Source organism: Sarcophilus harrisii, chromosome 3, assembly GCF_902635505.1.
Source record: "Sarcophilus harrisii chromosome 3, mSarHar1.11, whole genome shotgun sequence".
Lineage (NCBI taxonomy): Eukaryota > Metazoa > Chordata > Mammalia > Dasyuromorphia > Dasyuridae > Sarcophilus > Sarcophilus harrisii.
Window position 1 is genome coordinate 346,646,930 of NC_045428.1, and position 19,985 is coordinate 346,666,914.

Sequence of the window (19,985 nt, forward strand, 5' to 3'; positions counted from 1 at the left end):
AGGCCTCAGTTTCAATTTCCTAGAAATCATGTAATCTTAAAATTGCAATTTTTACTTGCATACCTCATTTCTAGTCAGCCCATCATTACCCCACCTGCCATATGGGAAAAGTAGCCACAAGAGCCAATCAAGATAAAATACTTTGCTTAAGGGAACTTTTTATTTCTGGATCCAGCTTTCCTCATTCTGACTTACATGGGGTACAGACTCGGCTGCTTCTTATGAGATTCTCATAAAAACATTTTATCTTCATTTTGAGAGATCTCTGAGTAGTCAATTTGGGTTAAGGTCTCTGTGCCCCACACATAAATGACTTCATGCTGTGTTAACTTCTTTTTTCTTCTTTTTTCCTCTCCCATTATTTTTCTTTTTTGCTCGGATTTTTCTCTCCCAACATGATTCATAAAGCAATGTATATAAAAAAATAATAAATTTACCAGAAAAAATTATAGCTGAAAAATGTAAAATCTAGATGCTTTCTTCAATTTCATTTGAGAAATCAATGCTTCTGTCAAGCCAGAAATTTGGGAAAAGCTTTTTTTCCCTTTGAAGGGAAAAGAGACAGTAACCTTCTTTGAAAGTATAGTAAGCTATGAAGGGAGATTAAGGAATATATCTAGTTTGGATTTCCCATAAGCAAGAAAGATATACCATAATTCTGTCACTAATATATACTAACCTACAAATAGGAAAGCATACAAACATAAAACATAACATATGTCCCTTGCCCTATCCTAAATGTGTCCTTGAGGCAAATGAGAATCTAGAAAGGATAAACCTCACATAAGGTACAATATTGAGGAATTTTAGAGGTATAACTTCCCTGGGAGCTCATGACAATGCCAACAATAAAAAGCAAACTTACGTGGAAAAATCTCTTTACAACAATAATTGATATTTTTATAGCATTTTAGATTTTACAGACTATTGCCCTTAAGTAATTGATGCAACATTCCTGTGATCATTATTTTGCAGCAATAATATTGGGACCTATAGTCATGCAATCAATTACCATTCAACAAGCACTTATTAACTAATGACCATAAAATGTCTTGTTAATCTTCTAAATGGTAAGATTACCATTCCTAAAATGGTAATCCTAAAAAATTCCTAAAAAATTTTGCTGTGTTCGGTTTCCATAGAGTTAAACGAAAATGTTTCCTGCCTCATTAATATAATAACATTTTAACATATCATTAGAATAGTTTTGGGTCCTTGAAGAAAATAATGGAAAGTAACATTTTTGACTTGTAATAATAATAAAAAAGTAACACTAAAAAACTTTATTTTATTTGGACTTTGCAGGAATAGCCATGCTGGAATCTTCTAATAGACAAGCATTCTGCTAGTGTTATTCTATTTTATCATTAACTTACCACAAGATGTCATTTCATCTGTTTGGTCACCACAGTCATCCTCCCTATCACATAACCAAGCCCTAGGAATGCAGCGTCCATTTCCACAAGAGAACTGATCCACTTCACATGTTCTAGCTGTAAAGTTGAAAGAATATATATAAATTAAAACCAAAGAACTTTAGAATAGATATGGACAAAAAATTTCCTGCATTTCACTTCTGATGATTATTAGGTACATTCTATTGCTCTGAAAATAGAATATCTCCAGTTGTAATTTCCTTTTTGAAATTAAAAGCTAGTTTGTCTTCAATAAGGTACAAATTCTTTTCAATTATTGTGATTGTTAAAAATATGACATATTCAGTAACCCTGTAGGCATCTACAAATAAAATGTATGAATTCATTAGCAAGAAATGTGGCTTTCTAACACACTCTAATGTATAAATAGTTGCTATAATTTCTCACCAATTTTTTTTATTATTATTATATATATATATTTTTATTATAACTTTTTATTGACAGAATCCATGCCAGGGTAATTTTTTTACAACATTATCCCTTGCACTCACTTCTGTTCCGATTTTTCCCTCCCACCCTCCACCCCCTCCCCTAGATGGCAAGCAGTCCTATATATGTTGAATATGTCACAGTATATCCTAGATACAATGTATGTGTGCAGATGCAAACAGTTTTCTTGTTGCACAGGGAGAATTGGATTCAGAAGGTAAAAATAACCTGGGAAGAAAAACAAAAATACAAATAGTTTACATTCATTTCCCAGTGTTTTTTCTTGGGTGTAGCTGCTTCTGTCCATCCTTGATCAATTGAAACTGAATTAGGTCTCTTTGTCAAAGAAATCCACTTCCATCAGAATACATCTTCAAACAATATCATTATTGACATATATAATGATCTCTTGGTTCTGCTCATTTCACTTAGCATCAGTTCATGTCATTCTCTCCAACCTCTCTGTATTCATCCTGCTGGTCATTTCTTACAGAAAAATAATATTCCATAACATTCATATACCACAATTTACCCAACCATTCTCCAATTGACAGGCATCCACTCAGTTTCCAGCTTCTAGCCACTACAAACAGGGTTGCCACAAACATTTTGGCACATACAAGTCCCTTTCCCTTCTTTAGTATCTCCTTGAGGTATAAGCCCAGTAGAAACACTGCTGGATCAAAGAGTATTCACAGTTTGATAACTTTTTGGGCATAATTTCAGATTGCTCTCCAGAATGGTTGGATTTGTTCACAACTCCACCAACAATGCATCAGTGTCCCAGTTTTCCCACATCCCCTCCAACAATCATCATTATTTTTTCCTGTCATCTTAGCCAATCTGACAGGTGTGTAGTGGTATCTCAGAGTTGTCTTAATTTGCATTTCTCTGATTAATAATGATTTGGAACACTCTTTCATATGAGTGTAATAATTTCAATTTCATCATCTGAAAATTGTCTGTTCATATCCTTTGACCATTTGTCAACTGGAGAATGGCTTGGTTTCTTATAAATTAGAATCAGTTCTCTATATATTTTGGAAATGAGGCCTTTATCAGAACCTTTAACTGTCTCACCAACTTTTAATGAAAAAAGATAAATTTTTCATTGGGTTGTTTTGAAGACCACAAGTAGTAAAATGATGAGGAATAAAGAGGAAGAATCAACTACAGGAAGAAAACATCATATAATGGGGAAGAAAAGCAAAAGATTTGTAGTTAGAGATACCCAAATTTTGAAGCCCAGATCTCTTGTCACTTTGGGTAAATAATTTTGCTTTAGCTTCTTATTTATAATTAAAGGGATTTAACAGGATGATGACAAGAATAATGGTGATGGTGACGATGATGATCCCAAATATCTATAAATCTTTTGTCTTTCCCTCTGTACTTAATTTACTTTTCAGTTTCCAAATAAAGTCATTTGGTATGCTATGTATTATGGAATATAGAGGCAGCATACTGTTTTGTAGACAGACCACTAGGCTTGGAATAAAAAAAGATTTGAGTTCTGATCCTTCCTCTAACAATTACTACATGTCTATGCACCATTCATATAATTTGTATGTGTAGCAGGCAACTATTTATCTAATAGGCAACTAGATGGTATAATGGATAGAATATTGGGGTTGGAGATTGAAAAACCTGAGTTAAAAATTTGGCTTGAAACACTTGCTGTCAGTTAGCCTATCCTTTCAGATTCCTCAACTACAAAATGGCAACAATATAGTACCTTTATCACAATATTGTTGTAAGGATAAAATGAGATAATATTTATCATAGTGCCTGGCACAGAGTAAGTACTTAAATGCTTCCTCCTTTCCTTTTACTTCCTTTCCTTTTTAGAAAAAAAATCATTTTATTCTGAATTTAAACAAAACAATTATGGACATAAAATATTAGATTAGAAAAAATATGATCATACATGATACTGCAAATCTATAAAGTTATGATAGAGCTTTCTTCACACCCACCTTTTTCTTTTCTACCAATCTTCCAACCTATAAGTGGCTACCATTAAACACAATGTGTTGATATATATGTATGTATATGAAAAACCATTCTATACATTCTTCTATTTATCAGTTCTTTCTCTCAATGCAGATAGAGTCTTCCTTAACATGCCCTTTTTAATCAACTTGCACATTTAGAATAATCAACATGATTTAGTTGCTCAAAATTGTTATTAAAACAATATTTTCATTATTATATACAATGCTCTCTTGTTTTTTGCTCATTTTTCTCTTCACTATTTTGTCCAAGTCTAACCATGTTTTTCCTAGATCACTGAGCTCATAATTTTTTATACCACATTAGCATTCCATCACAGCCATATATTACAACTTGGTTAACCATTCCCCATAATGATGGCTCTCATCTCTACAATTTCTAATTCTTTGTCACCACAAAGAGAGCTGCTTTAAATATTTTAGAACATATGGTTTCTTTTACTTTTCCCCCTAATCATCTTGGGCCTGGAAACAGTATTGCTGGGTCAAGGGTGTATAATAAGGCAATTTAATAACTTATTTGACATAATTCCACATTGCTTTCCAAAATGATGGAAATCATCATCCTTCCTTCATTTCATAGCATATGTTCATAATTTCATGAACATGAATTTATGTTCATAGTTTCACCAACAGTGAATGCGTTCCAATTTTTCCACATCCCTTTCAATAGTTGTTACTTTGTTCTCAATCATTTTAATCAACACAAGTATATAAAATGCTATCTCAAAGTTGTTTTAATTTGCATTCTCAAATCAGTAATGATTTAGAACATTTTATATATATATATATAGAATATTGTTTTATCTCTTCATTAGAAAACTATTTGTATTCTTGTCTGAAATATCTACTGGGGAATGACTCATATTCTTCTAGGTTTGACAAAGTTGTCTATATATTTGAGATATGAGACCATTATGTAGTAATGAATATAATTTATTCTCAAATTTTCCACGCTTCCTTTACTTGCCCTTATTTTACTTATCCTTCCAATAAGTCAAAAAAGGGTTAAATCTGCCATCATAAAACTAGCTTCCCAAACTGACAAAATCATATGTGATTCTTCATATATTTATTTATTGTAAATATAGTACCAAATGGGGAGGCTGGAGTACCTGCTTCATAGTAATAGGTCTGGCATTAAACTAGCCATTCTCCTTCCCTGGGATTCAATTTTTGTGTATTTCAATTGAAACAACTCAATTGTTTGTTCTCTAATATCCCATTTAGGTCTCATGTTGTTCAGTTACATAAGCAGATATGGAACTAGGTAGTCTCCTGGCCCCAGGCATGTCTTTACTAAAAGCACTATAAATGATGGTTCTTGACATGTGCCAAAATATTCAAATAAAATAAACTGAAGCAATTAAACATATATTTGAATAGCTTTGTAATATAAAAGAGGCTATTTATGCCTAGATATTTTAAAAAATGAAAAAAATTGGATATATTCATAGGAACTCTCCAGAAAATTAATGTAAACACAATGTATACACAACCTTTAAATCATTTGGTAGTCTTAACTCTAATACAAGCCTACATTGGTTTGGAAAATTATAGGATAAGGGCAGCTTCCTTCCTCATTTCACTCTACCCTACCTCCTGCTAACATGGCATAGGATCAGACTAAAATAAGCCTTAAGAATTATTGACCCTCACTTCTTTATCATAGCTTCCTAGTCATCTAGAACATAGAAAAATGCCAGCAACAAAGAAGTGGTCCTTTTGGATTTGGTATGTACTAATGACTATGCAAACTGCCAGATTACCCTGATGTAATGACCTAAGATTTAGTCACTTCCAGATGGAGATGAACTTATGTCACTACATCTTTGTTGCAAGTCCTTTCTATGATATGGCAGATATGGCAAGGTTAAATTTCCTTTATTAAGTACTTGGTGAATTGTGAGTGTCTCATTATATCCCAACATGGAACTTAAACTAAGAGGATGCTAGAGCAGAGCCACCTTTCCAATATGTACTCCACTGGAAGGGAGGTGTTGCCTTATTTTACTTGTAAAATCCTTTTGAGTTTTAAACTGCATGATACTGTCAACTGCAGAGATCCTATGTATTTTTGCAGCACAAGTGACTTTGTGTAATAGGCTGAGGTTTGAGTTGATGCACTGAGGTCCCAAGTATGTGAAGTTAAATAGTAATTGGGCTATACTCTATTAATATACATGATTGGATAAAGAATGGTCCCTGCCCACTCTCCTTGCAAGTCCTGATGTGTTGTATAGGAAATGACGATTTTGGTGGGTGGAGGCAGAGAGAGAGACAGGAAGAGAAGCTGGGAGAGATTGGGCCTGGGTTCGAGACTCCGAGCTGCTGGTTGTGTGGCTGCTGGTTTAGTTAGCTTCTTGACTCGGCTGCACATATTGCTATCCCCGATTCTCTTCCACCTCTGATCCTTCTTCACTGAGAATAAAGACTGAAGATTTTCCCCTAACCTGAATTCCTGACTCCTGCTGATTTAAAAATACACGATCTTCACATATGGCGCCCAACGGTGGGAACCAAGGACTGAAGAAGTCTCCGGTGACCAGGAACTTGGGTGAGTATTGTTAATAGACAAACAAGGAACTTATTTTCTTAAAAACTAAACCAGTAATCTTTTTTTGGCTAAAATGGGACAAATGCTAGCTAAAGACTCTCCATCCCCGCCCCCAACCCCTTCAATCCCTTCAACTCCACCCACTAGTGGTGCTATGGAAAGCATGCTGAAGCTGATAGAAGGACAAGGGCTACTTATAACTTGGGAACAGGTAGCTAGACTTGTGGGTACATTAAACGGCATCTCCCTTGGTTTGTAGAGCAGAAGCAGATCTCTCGAGATAACTGGTCCCTGGTTGGACAAGAGATGTCCACGTATTACAGTGAAAACGGTCCTCATTCAATTTCCATCAAGGCATTTTATTTATACAATATAATTCAGTTAGCACAAAGAAACTCTATCCCTAGAAGAAAGAAAAAAACCCGTGGCTCCTTCTACTCCTTCTCAAAGTAGCCATGATATTAAGGAGGAAGACAACGAAGAGATTAATGACCATATCCCCACAGGGCATGGAGACTTAAGTGAGCAAGGGTGTGGTGACTTTCCACCTCAGGAGGCAGCTTCATCCCCACCTCAGGAGCAAGTGATTGACTCTCCTCCACCAACTCCACCCTCCAGGATGGAGGGAGGAGGGGCAGTGGGGGGCAGTGACTGCACCAATTTTGAGTAGACTGCAAGAGGGCTTAATGAAGGCCAAAGAAAAGGGCGTGGACATCCGGGAGCTCCAGCCACTTATGTTTCCTGTAATTTCCCAGTTTAATGCCTCTGGTCAACAAAGTTGAAGATACACCCCTTTTAACATAGAAATCATTAAAGATCTTAAAAAGGCTTGCACTCTTTATGGGTCTACACCAGCTTATGTTAAGATGCTATTACAGAATTTGGCTTTTGAAATCTTGACTCCTGATGACTGGAAATCTATAGCAAGTGTATGCCCAGAACCTGGGCAAAAATTACCATGGCTTTCTAATATAAGTAGGTTTCTGTAGGATACAAAGCCCAACAAAATAGTCAAAAATACTGTTCATGCTCGATCACTATGACCTACTACAGGTATGGGTCCATATGCGAACGTCACAGCATAGATTAATTATTCAATGAGCATATGAAAATTGCTGCAATGCTATCAAAACATGGGCTTCGATTCCAATAAAAATGACAAAAGGGTGGGGCCTTCACCAAAAATAACGCAAGGGCAAGATGAACCCCTTTCTTTGACTTTGTGGGATTTTACAGACTGCTATCACAAGAACTAATGGGAAAATCCATCAACAGATGTTTTAATAAGGCAACTTGCTAAGGAAAATGCTAATGAGGTGTGAAGGGATTATACTGGGACTGCAAAGGATGCTCCTTTGGGGAGTTCATAAGATGTTTTACAGTGGGAACAAATGCCTTTTCAACCAGGGCTATGATGCAGACTTCCCAAGATCCCAACCTTGGGTAGACAGGGGTCCCTTCTGGAAGGGACTTCTAGAGAACACGTCAATGCTTTCGGTGTGGTTAAGTAGGGCATCTGAAAGCTCAATGTTGGTATAGAGGCAGAATGAGAGGGACAGGGGGAGAACAAGACCCAGCCCATGTCCAAAATGCAACAAGGGCTTCCATTGGGCCCTCAGAATGTGAACAGGTTCAGGAAAACGGGATGGGGGGCCCGGGGCCCAGGCAAAAACCTTGGGGCATGATGGCGGTGGTGCACCCAGAGGTGCCCTGGGCCCAATACCCCAATATTGACCAATCAGCCAGGAAGCCATATGATGGCAGAAAGGGATTACACAATCAATCAGCCAGGAAGCAACCTGATGGGGAGAAAGGGATTACAATTAGGAGAATAAGGTTGGCCAGCTAACAACTGAGATACCCCCTGGAGGGATTGTTTCTCCAGCCATGGATCCCTTGCCTCCAGGCCCAAAACTTGACCATTTTACCTCCCTGGGAGGTAACATACAAAACAGTGTCCATCCACAACTGATGTGGGCTTGGGGGAATTTAATAATATCCCAGTCACCAATACAGGCAGACAATGAGGTGACTTATCATCCAGGAGAAATAGTAGCATCAAGGGACTCATAACAGAATCCCTAATAACCAGGCTTGGGTAGTCACCCAGATTCTGATTTAATCACAAAAATCCAACAATTTACTGGAACAGCTGTCCTTGGCCCGACTTATGCTCCAATCTTATAAATGGCCTTCCATTGGAAGGACTGGTGAACACTAATTGCAGATCGGGAGGGTCATTAGAGGTTGCCAACTGGCCCATCACCTGGAAAAAGATTAAAAGGAACACCCATGTCTGGCGTGGGGGATCAATAGCAGCTGAAGTTGGTCTGCTCTAAAGATGGACTTTTGAAGGCCAAAACAGGGTTTTACTCCTTTTATAGTTAAAAAAAATCCCCATCAATCTGTGGGAAGAGACGTTTTAAGCAAATTAGGGTTAAAATAGTACTTCGGTTTTTAAGCAGGGCTGCTGTTGAAGGCCTGCCAACACTTTCACCTGTTCCTATCAATGGAAAACGTAACCAATGTGGATAAGAACAGTTTAATAAAGAATAAAATTCAGGCCTTATTAGATATAGTCAAGGACAGCTTGACCAAGGACATTAAAACCTTCTCTAAGTCCTTGGAATTCCCCAGTTTTGTTGGAAAAAAGAAATCTGGAAAATGGAGGATTTAAAGGTTTAAGAAAAGTGAATGAACAGATGGAAACTATGGGAACTCTTCAGCCTGGACTTATCTCCTACTCAATTGCCTAGAAGAATGCCTCTTTGGGTAATAGATTTGAGATTGTTTCTATTCTATCCCTCTAGGATGAAGGAATATGAAAAGATTTTTTCAGTTTGGCGTTAACCAACAAACCTTTAAAAGATATGGTGGACAGTTTGCCAAAACAGCCCTACTATGTGTCAAATGTATGTTGCTGCTGCTCTTGATCCAGTAAAGAAAAGCATTCCAAAAAGGGTTACTATTACATTAATGGATGACATTTGGGATATTACCTGAGGAACAAATTTAGAGCATGTCTACAAAGATCATAGAAAATACTAAAATTACAAATTATACATAGCATGAGAAAAAATTCAAAGACATGCTCCTTTTTCAATATTTGGGATATAAGTATACCCTAAAGGTGCTTACAGTTCAAAACTCTCCTTAAGAACGAAAAGCTAAAACACATTGAATGATTTTTGAAATTTGATAGGAATTCAATGGATCGACCGGTAGGGTTTGACTACCTATCAAGTTACAACCGTTTATTGAACATTTTAAGGGGAGACAGTGCTTTTTAAATTCCACCACGCCAGCTTACAAAAAAGAAGCTCAAGGGCTTTGAGAGAAGTTGAACTGGCCAATCCAATTGGTTGAAAGAGTCACTCAAAAACCCTTGGAGATTCAGTTTTTCCAAAGGGCACCACAACCTCCTTTCAAAGGACACAATGTGATGAGTGGGTGAACCTCGCACAACCAGACCAAGCCTTACTCCCTACCAGTGCTTGTGGCTGGGAATTTTATTAAAGGCCACTAAACGAACGTACAATTATCTGGGACAAGACCTGACAAGATATACACCTTTTATACCAATACACAAATTAAGGTGTGTTTGAGACCATCCAGAGTGGAAAATTTTATTAACCATGGCTCCAAATTTTATACATGGATCTCCATTAAAGATAACCAGACTATTACATAATTGGGATGGATTCTTGAAGAAAAGTTTCTAAAGTTCCTCTTAAAGGACCAACTATCTTCACGGATGCATCCAAACATAATATTTGTGCTGTGTACTCTCATGATCTAACTAAAGAGAGGTAGTCAGAACTCCTTTTCAATCCACTCAGCAGAATGGAATTGTACGTGATCATTCTAGCCCTTACTTATTATCCAGGAGACATAAATATAATATCTGATTCAGCCTATTCAGTAGGTGTGGTACAAAAATTGCCACAGCTCAAATAAAATTTGCAGTCTCTAATATATATCAGCTCTTTAAGAAACTTCAAGAGCAAGTGAGAAAGCATCCAGGTAAGATCTATATATTACATGTCCATTCTCATAGTGGACTTCTAGGTCCCATATTTGATGGCAATTCAAAGGCAGATAGCCTTCTAACTATTTGGTCAATACCCCTTTGTTCCAAGAAGCCCAGGCATCTCATTCTAAATATCATCAGGCTGCTCGAGCTTTACGTTTACAATTTGGAATAACAAGAGAGGAAGCTAGGAACATAGTAAAAGGCTGTACGGCTTGCCTTCCTTTCCACGCTCCTACACTGCCTCCAGGGAAGAACCCTTGTGGTTTGAGACCCAATGAAATCTGGCAAATGGATGTGACCCATTATAAATCTTTGGTCTCTGTCTTTCATCCATGTTGTGGTAGACACCTTTTCAGGATTCACTTTTGCAATGCCAGCAGCAAAAGAGACAGCCCAGTGGTCACTAATTCCTCACACAAGGATTTTGCCATTATGGGTGTGCCACAAGCAATAAAAACAGACAATGGTCCTGCTTATACTTCAAAACATTTTGCACATTTTTGTCACAGTATAAATTTTACACACTACGGGCATACCTTTTAATCCTCAAGGACAGGCAATAGTGGAGGGAGAAACAGAGATATTGGACCTCCTCCAGAAACAAAAGAAGGGGAGCCACAGGAACCTAAGAACTTCTAAATCTAGCTCTTTATACTATTAACTTCTTGATTTTGACAAAAGATGCACTGGCTCCGGCGAACTGGGTTTTATAACCCACCGGAAGTCATTGTCAGTGTGGACAGCTCCACTATCTTTAGATAATTGCCAGGTGATGTGGGAGCCCAGAAAGTGGTGAATGGGAAAGGACCAGATAGGCTAACTGCTTTGGGAGAGGGTTTGCTTGTAGCTCTACAGGTGGAGAAGGAATCAGATGGGTGCCAACGAGCCATATTCCTTGTCCATTGCAGAAGACAGAGCAACCCTTGAAACAAGAAGACAAGAAATATCAGGTAGTTCTGTTGCTGATTGTGCTCACCATTGAAAGAGCATGGCAGTTATGGCGTTTGACTCATGGACATCAAAGATTGTTGGACTTCAAAACCCTCAGGAATCTGGATTCTCTGAGCCATAGGACTTGAAAACTCTCAGGAATCACTGGATTCTCTGAGAAATGAAAATACTGTTACAAGACTTCAAAATCTGCTGGAATCATTGGATTCCCTAACACATAAAAAGACTTTTGCAGGACTTCAAAAATTCAGGGGATCATTGGATTCCCTGACATGTGAAGCAATGGACAATAGATTGGTTTTGGACTATCTCTTGGCTGCTGAAGAATGTGTATGTGTGACTTTTGTTTACATACCCTCCTTCTAGGACTTCAGGTGATCTTTTCCAACACTATGTTGATTTATATTGTTTGCTATTCCTCTACTTGCATGTACAATTCATGTTTGTTACACCACATCGAGCCTGCACTGACTGAGGGAAGGGTCATCCCTAATAGCCTCTGCGTTATTGCTATGTGCTTGTGTAATACCTCCCATGCTGATGGGTTTGTGCATAATAAGACCCTTCAGCCCAGAAACCCGCCAGCAACCCCCATTTCCCTTTGGTGCTTTTCATCTCCCTTCCTGAGATGTCAGGTAGGGCGTGATCATCTCCTTTTTAGTGCTTTCATTGCCTTTCCTGAGAAGACAGGGAGTCTGTGATCACCTCCTTTTTGGTGCTTTCACCTCCTTCCCTGAGAAGTTAGGGAGGCTGTGATCACCTCCCCTTGGGGGCTCTGACCTCCCTGAGGAGTCAGGGATGGCATGACCACCTGTGTTCTAAAATAAAAGAAAGCAGGAGATGTAATGGGCTGAGGTTTGAGTTGATGCACTGAGGTCCCAAGTAAGTGAGGCTAAATAGTAATTGTGCTATACTCTATTAATATACATGATTGGATAAAGAATGGTCCCTGCCCACTCTACTTGCAAGTCCTGATGTGTTGTATAGGAAATGACGATTTTGGTGGGTGGAGGTAGAGAGAGAGACAGGAAGTGAAGCTGGGAGAGATTGGGCCTGGGTTCGAGACTCGGAGCTGCTGGTTGTGTGGCTGCTGGTCGAGCTAGCTTCTTGACTCAGCTGCACACATTGCTTTTGCCGATTCTCTTCCACCTCCGATCCTTCTTCACTGAGAATAAAGACTGACGATTTTCCCCTAACCTGAATTCCTGACTCCTGCTGATTTAAAAAATACATGATCTTCACAATTTTGACCAAGGAAAGCTTACCTTTCCTATTCTATGATGATATTAATAGAATAGCTGCCATATGGGAGAATCACTGAACCTATGTGACACTGCCCTTAATTCACTACTTCTTATAGAACAGAGAACTATAGAAACACAAAGAGAATATAACATGGGAAAAAGATTCCCACTAGATTTGCAACTTTAAAAAAAAGTTTGTTGTATAGCTATAACCTATTTCAAATGAATATATATGATTGTCAGAAAACTTTTGTTAAAAGTCACAATTATTTAATACTCCCAGTTTCCTTTGATTACTTTCCATTTCTATTCATCACTTTTCAAAAATAGGAAATGTCACTTCTAAACTTGAATAAAACTAGCACAATGGATAGATTATGAATTACCTTTTTATTAAATATAATTCATAATGTTATTGAAGCAGTTTGCAGCAAAATGTTTTCTGCCTATATATATATATATATATATATATATATATATATATATAGGCTATATATAGCCTTCCTAGATTGAGTATGCTGAAAATAATTGTTGTTGTTGTTTAGCTATTTCAGCCATGTCTGACTCTTCATGACCCAACTTTAAAAGTTTTCTTGGCAAAGATACTAGAGTGATTTGCCAATTCCTTGTTCAGTTTGTTTTACAGATTAGGAAACTGAAGCAAACAAGGTTAAGTGACTTGTACAGGATCATACAGCTAGTAAGTATCTGGGATTCTATCCGATCTCATGAAGATAGGTCCTCCTGACCCATTTCTCTACCTCATGAACCCATAACTACCCATTTGACAATAATTGTAGAAGTTAATAGTTACTAAGTATTATGTTTACATATCCAAAAGCTCATATCTTTACCAATGCTATAACTGTCATAACTGGCTTTTCAATCAGAGAAAAACAAAACAAAAAAAAAAGCACAAGAATACATTACTAAAATAAAACTATAAATTTGAAGAGTTCTAATATAACTATATTATAATCAGAAAGCATCAAAGAGATTTCTGATCTACACATTTTATACAAATAATTATATTTATACAACATCAATTATAGGATGTAGATCATGAGAAGATCTTAGAGATTATCTAAATCAAAAGATTACCTAAGGCAGCTTCTTGTTTTTTAGATGAAGAAACAGAGGGTTATAGAAGTAATTAAACTTTTCCAATGTCAAAAGAGGTTGAGCTGGGATTCTAAAAGACCTTTGAATTTGGTGTTCTCTTCACTTCCACATAATGGAGACTTTTATTTTAGTAAAATATAAGTTAAATCCGAATTTAAATGCAATGGGAAGTCTCACTATTTCTATGTCCCCTATTAAAAAATCAATATTTATTAAAAATTGTTAACATTTTAGTTTCCTTTTTTAGTGCATATCAATATTTGGCAATGCAATTTCAGCCAAAATATGAGGGCAAAGTGGGAGTAAAAATCCTCTGGCCCATAAGAGTTCTAGAAGAAAGAAAGATAGAAAGAAAGAAAGAATGAGAGGGAGAGAAAGAAGTAGAAAGAAAGAAAGAAAGAAAGAAAGAAAGAAAGAAAGAAAGAAAGAAAGAAAGAAAGAAAGAAAAGAAGGAATGAAGGAAGGAAGGAAGGAAGGAATGAAGGAAGGACGGAAGGAAGGAAGGAAGGAAGAGAAAAAAGAAAAAAGAAAGGAAAAAAGAGAAAAAAGAAAGGAAGGAAAGAAAAGAAAAGATTCTGGCATTCTCAAAACTACATTCATTGCATTTAAAATCTGACAAATCTCTTCATGGCTTATATCCATCTTAAGGAAACAGGTATTGTAAACTCAAGTCTCCCTTCCTTCCTTTCTCCTTGGTCTCTGGATCAGGAGTACATAAAGTACATGGGGAAGCTCGGGCCTAAGTTCCATTAATAATAAGAGGAAAAATAACAGGGGAAAATAGTTTTAAAAAGAGAATAATTTTTAACTGGTCAAAACTTTCACTTAGATACAAAGAATATTTTAATGCTGATTATTGAAGAGCACTGAAATGGATTACTGAGGGAATTTCTTGAAAAGTAGAATTTAGAATAGAATACAAATTCCATTTATGAAACTTATCTGAGAAACATTAAAGATATTATTTACCATCCCTAAGCCTCAGCTTTTTCATCTGGAAAATAAGAGGGCTGCCACAGAAAACTGCTAAAATTACTTTTAACTCCAGTTTCATGAACTAATAACTAGATTTTTTTTTAAAAAAGGAATGTTCCAAATTAGGCAAAATAGAGAGAATTGACTAAATAACTTACCTTTGGTCCTCTTCAAATCTATGCTTCTTTACCCTCTTTTTCTATTTTTATTATTATTTTTTTCTTCTTTCCTCCCACTTTATTTTTTCTTTTTATAAAAAGAAATGGAAAACACTTATCCAGCCAGGTGTCATAAATAAACTAACATGATTTGTGTGGCAAATCTTAGCCCTAATTGTTTAAAATCAATGTCTAAAAAGAGTACTCACACTCACTGAAAGCAATTTTCACTCCTTTTAGGAACTGTATTGCAATGCTGTGATGTACCAGAAAGCTCACCAGATAGAAAGAACTGATTTCTCTATTTGCTGTTACAAGTGAGAATTATCCTTATGCTTTTTTGGATAGCTAACCAATCTAAAACACTTCCTAATTTTTTTTTGTACAAGAAAACACATTTTTGTTTTCAATAGAATTGAAAAAATGAATTTCACTTAGTATTGTCAGCCCAGAATAGGTTTTAAAATGGATGTTTCATGTCTCCAAGGAAAAGACTAGTCTTCCTAGTATTAAAAACAACACAAAACAACAGCAAGAAAAATCAGTGGCTTTGAATGAAGACTTTAAAAGCAAACTAAAAAAAAAAATGTACTGAACAAAGAAGGGATGTTCTAATGGGAAAAGATAGTGTATTTCAAGTAAATTCTGGGAAAAGTTAAATGTTTATGATCACAAAATATAATAGAGTACTAAAAGTATGGAGTAGTGGAAAGATAATTCTAAAGGAAGATAAGAAAACCGAGTTCCAATTCTCATTTTATCCCCTTCATAGCTGTATAAACTTGGACAAAGCATTTCCCTTTCCTATTGTCTCATCTGTTAGTTGGGAATAATGCTCAAATTCAGGATGCTAGATTTAGTGATCTCTGCAGAGTCTTTCCAATTACAATATACCATGGTAATATAATCTTCTTTCCTTTATATATTATATACATATATCATATGGAGATATAAATTGCATAATATGATATATATGTATACAAACTAGAATACACACATTATAGGCAAATAAATGTAACATGTTGCTTATTACACAAGTGGAATAAAGCAATTCATGTATTTATTCATATTGCTATAATAGGAAAGTTCCTTCAGAGATCATTTATTCTTGAATTCCATTTCAAGTATAAAGAATCATTCTATCCCTTTGCCCTCAAATTTTGACTAAAATTTCATGTGTCGGGATACAGGTGTACTTCTAATTGAAGGAGAAAACAAAGACAAAGCATACATCACATATACATACATATAGAAAGCTTTAAAATAAAGAGTAGAAATGGTTTAGGAGGAAATGGGGGAAAAAAGAGGGAATTCATTGCCACACTATTAATTATTCTCACGTAACAAACAGCATTTTATAGTTTTAAAAGTAAAACAGTATATATTGAAAGCTCATTTATTGATGGAGCTAGCCTCTAAGTGAGTTGCTTTTCACTCAGCATTGAAAGAAAAGCAGTGATCTAATGATATTCCATACTACTTTTCAATCTTTATCTATAAAGGATTGTCCAGCACAAAACAGTAATCAATGTTGTAGGTTGTAAATTTCTATGCAATGAGAAACTAATTTTATATTCAACAATTCACCGTAAAGGGATAGATTGTATGAAATATTAATATATTGGTGATCTTGGGACTTAATTTTTTTTTAAAAAAAGAACATAAATAACATGCCAAAATATGAAAAGAAGAATTGTCCATGTTTGGCATATATTCAATTATTTGCTTTCTAGGGGAGGGATGGGGGAAGAGAGGGAAAAATTTTTTTTTTGAAACACAAGGTTTTTGCAATGATAAATGAATGATGAAAATCATTTATGGATAGGTTTTGAAAATTAAAAGTTTTAAAAAACAAAAAAAACAATATTGCAAGAAATAAAACTTCATAAATGTATTTAAGGGGAAATATTAAATTTGGACTTTTATTAGTGAAATGGTTTCTATCAGAGTACAACAAAATTTAGTCTTTTGCAAATAATGCATCAACAATTAGCCCATAGTTGGGCTACATATAGATAAATGAAAAAAAAGCCAAAATTACTTTGGAAAACAGAGTCAAGTACAAGGATTAAGTAAAACATTTTTGTATTATAATTTTAGAGGCATTAAAAATCACACTTATCAGATCCTCATTACTGGGCATGTTTGGTTTGGTTTGAGGCTATAGAACTGTATATTTATGAAAGCTGACTTTGAGTCAAAGCTCCACATAACACACAAACACACACACACACACACACACACACACACACACACAATTTACCTGCACAGGTTTGATTGGATTCATCTTCATTACTACCACAATCATTAGCCCCATCACAAAGCCATCTCTTGGGAATGCAGCGATTATTCTGACACTTAAACTGATCATCTGGGCAGCTGTGATTAACTAGAGAAAGGGGAGGGAAATAACAACAATAATAAAAAGATCATTTCCTCTTATCTGTTTAATCACCAGGAATCTGCAGAAAACATGATTATCCGGAATTGCATTCAGAATATAGGTACAATTATTGTGATTAGCTCATCATGATATAAACATTATGATTTGTCATTTTCGGTAATTCAGAATTTATGGCCAACAGAATTTTCCCAATCCCAATAATAATGTTAAAATAATCCATATAGCAAACAAATACTAGAAAGTAAAATCCACATGTAGCATGTAATTTAGGTAGGTTTTCCTAACAGATGCAGTGTAGCATGATGTATAGATAGCTGCCCTGAAGAAAAAGACAAACTGATCTTAAGTTTTGTCACTGACACTGGGATTTCATAGCCATTAGAAAGTCATTTAACCTCTCTTAGATTCAGGTTCTTCATCCATAAAATAGGAATGATAATGATTCTGATTATAATAATAATTATTTTTGTGATACCTACTTAAAGAGGTGAGGTTCAAATAAGAGGGTATATGCAAATTATTAATAAACTTTAAAAGACTATATAAATATCAGTTAATACTATAATAACCCCACCTCCTATCCTGTCTTAAAAAAAATTCCTTTGATATTTGGTGTTAGAATTTTAAGTTTCTCAACCATCAACTCACTCAAAACTAACTTTTGAGCCCCTGAATGGGGAATTACAGGAGTAGAACTTGAGCAAGAACAAATAAAGAAACAAATAGCCTCCTGTCCTCCCCAAGCCCCCCCAAACTTTATCTTAATCCTAAATTTGGGCAACAGTTTGGAAAAAAAAACACTTTTTATCAAATCAGCCTGTGCATCATATATCTATCTTTCAAATGTTAAAATAATCCCATCATACTCTTCTCATTTCATTTTTTCCCTAGGAGAAAGAGAGAAGTGATAGAGAATTAAGGGAAATCACCACTTAAGATAGAAAATACTTGCTAAATGTGTGATTGTGCATAATTGTCAAAGCAAAATTGATCATTCTAAGGTTTTATATAAAAGCAAACATAAGAATATTGAAGACCATAGACAAACCTTCATAAGCAAAGCTTTTCACAGCTAAGGATTAAATCTCCAATATCTAAGCTCCACAGGGTACCATCTTAATGTTAACTCACTGTGATTATTGTGTCTAAGAACAAAAAGCTAAATCCCTGCCTGAATTGGCATGCTCTTCAGCATTTATTCTACAAGTTCAACATTCTTTTTGAAATAATTTTCAATAAGCCTTGTAGTTGCAGTTTAGCATGATACAAATGAATATTGGTATTAGTCTCACTTAGAAGTTGAAAAATAGTGCTTCATTTTGCAATGCTGGTGTATTGTAAGAGCATACACTTCCAGTTTATTTTTTTTTATAAAATGCTATTTTGATCTTTAAAATGGCTCTGGTAATAAAGAGATTTTTTTTTATCACACTTCAGAAAAGTTTTGATTCATTTATAGCCAGAAAAAAATGGGTAGAGGAAACATTTTTATAACCTGGTATGTGGATATGATTAACATTTTGTATATACTTCACAGAACTGAATAAAAACCACATTGTAGGGAAAAAGGAAAGTCATTCAACACATTATAGGGTCAAAATTTCAAAGTGCCAACACTTTATATATTCATTTCAGTGAAGTCTGACAAAGAGGTTTTGAAAATTTCCACTACAATGTAAATGGTAATTTAAGAAATGATGCTACTATCTTGAGGTTTAGAATTAAAGAAGCAGATGAATTTCATAAGAACCACAGAAACTAGGATAATAAGAGATCTGAAAGTCATTAGGTGAAAGTTTCTAAATGATTCTATTATGTAGTAAAAGCTAACCTAATACTTGCATGACTAACATTGAAATATATAATATGATGTTAAAGGCAAATGAAACTCCTTAGTGCCATTGGTGAACTTTCATGAAGAAATGGTGGATAAAAACATCCAAGAAAAGTCTAATCCTTTGAAATGCCAGCAATTCAAACTCAAGACCCCTAAGATAGAATCAAGAAAAGGTCATTTGTTACTTAATAATTATTTACTGGGTAAACAGGAAACAACTTGAAAATCTGTCTCACTTTCACCCCCCCAAAAAAGATCCCAATTATATACTATATATAATTATAATGTTATATAAATATTACTTAATTATAATTATAAAATTATAAAAAGTGTTAAGGATTTTCTATACACATTATTTCTTGTCCTTTCTTTACTAATCACAATAAATGTCATATCTCAAAAATGAATTGTATAATTTTAAAAATACTTTATATATATCTATATATATATAACTTTATATTATTACTAAATCTATATTTTAAAAAATTATACAGCGATATAAAACATATATGGACTGTACTGGAGATAATAACCACATAGATGAGATCACAGATCCCTTAAGTTTCTAAAATTATGCCCATAGGTACACATATATACATATATATTTACAAACATCCTTTGAATAAAATCATTTTTCCAAGTTGTTTTTCTACAATATTACCAAAGTTGTCATACAACTGACCAAGCTAGTTGATAATCTTTACTGTATATTATTTTTCTAATCACCTGGGAACCTCCTTCAAAAAATTTTAGAAGGATTTTGAATATGCTAATCATAACTATTCACATTTGTGACAGTTCATCACACACAAAAAACCATAAAAATT

General features: G+C 35.2%; 1 protein-coding gene across 1 annotated transcript in view; it reads right to left on the reverse strand.

Moving 5' to 3' along the window:
• The window catches only part of LRP1B (LDL receptor related protein 1B), a 2,378,573-nt gene that overhangs the window by 859,016 nt on the left and 1,499,572 nt on the right, over positions 1-19,985 (reverse strand). The window contains exons 17-18 of the mRNA XM_031963676.1: positions 17,181-17,306; positions 1,377-1,493 (exon numbers count right to left, since the gene is read on the reverse strand). Of these exons, the coding sequence (XP_031819536.1) occupies positions 1,377-1,493; positions 17,181-17,306 (243 nt within the window). The remainder of the gene's footprint in view (positions 1-1,376; positions 1,494-17,180; positions 17,307-19,985) is intronic.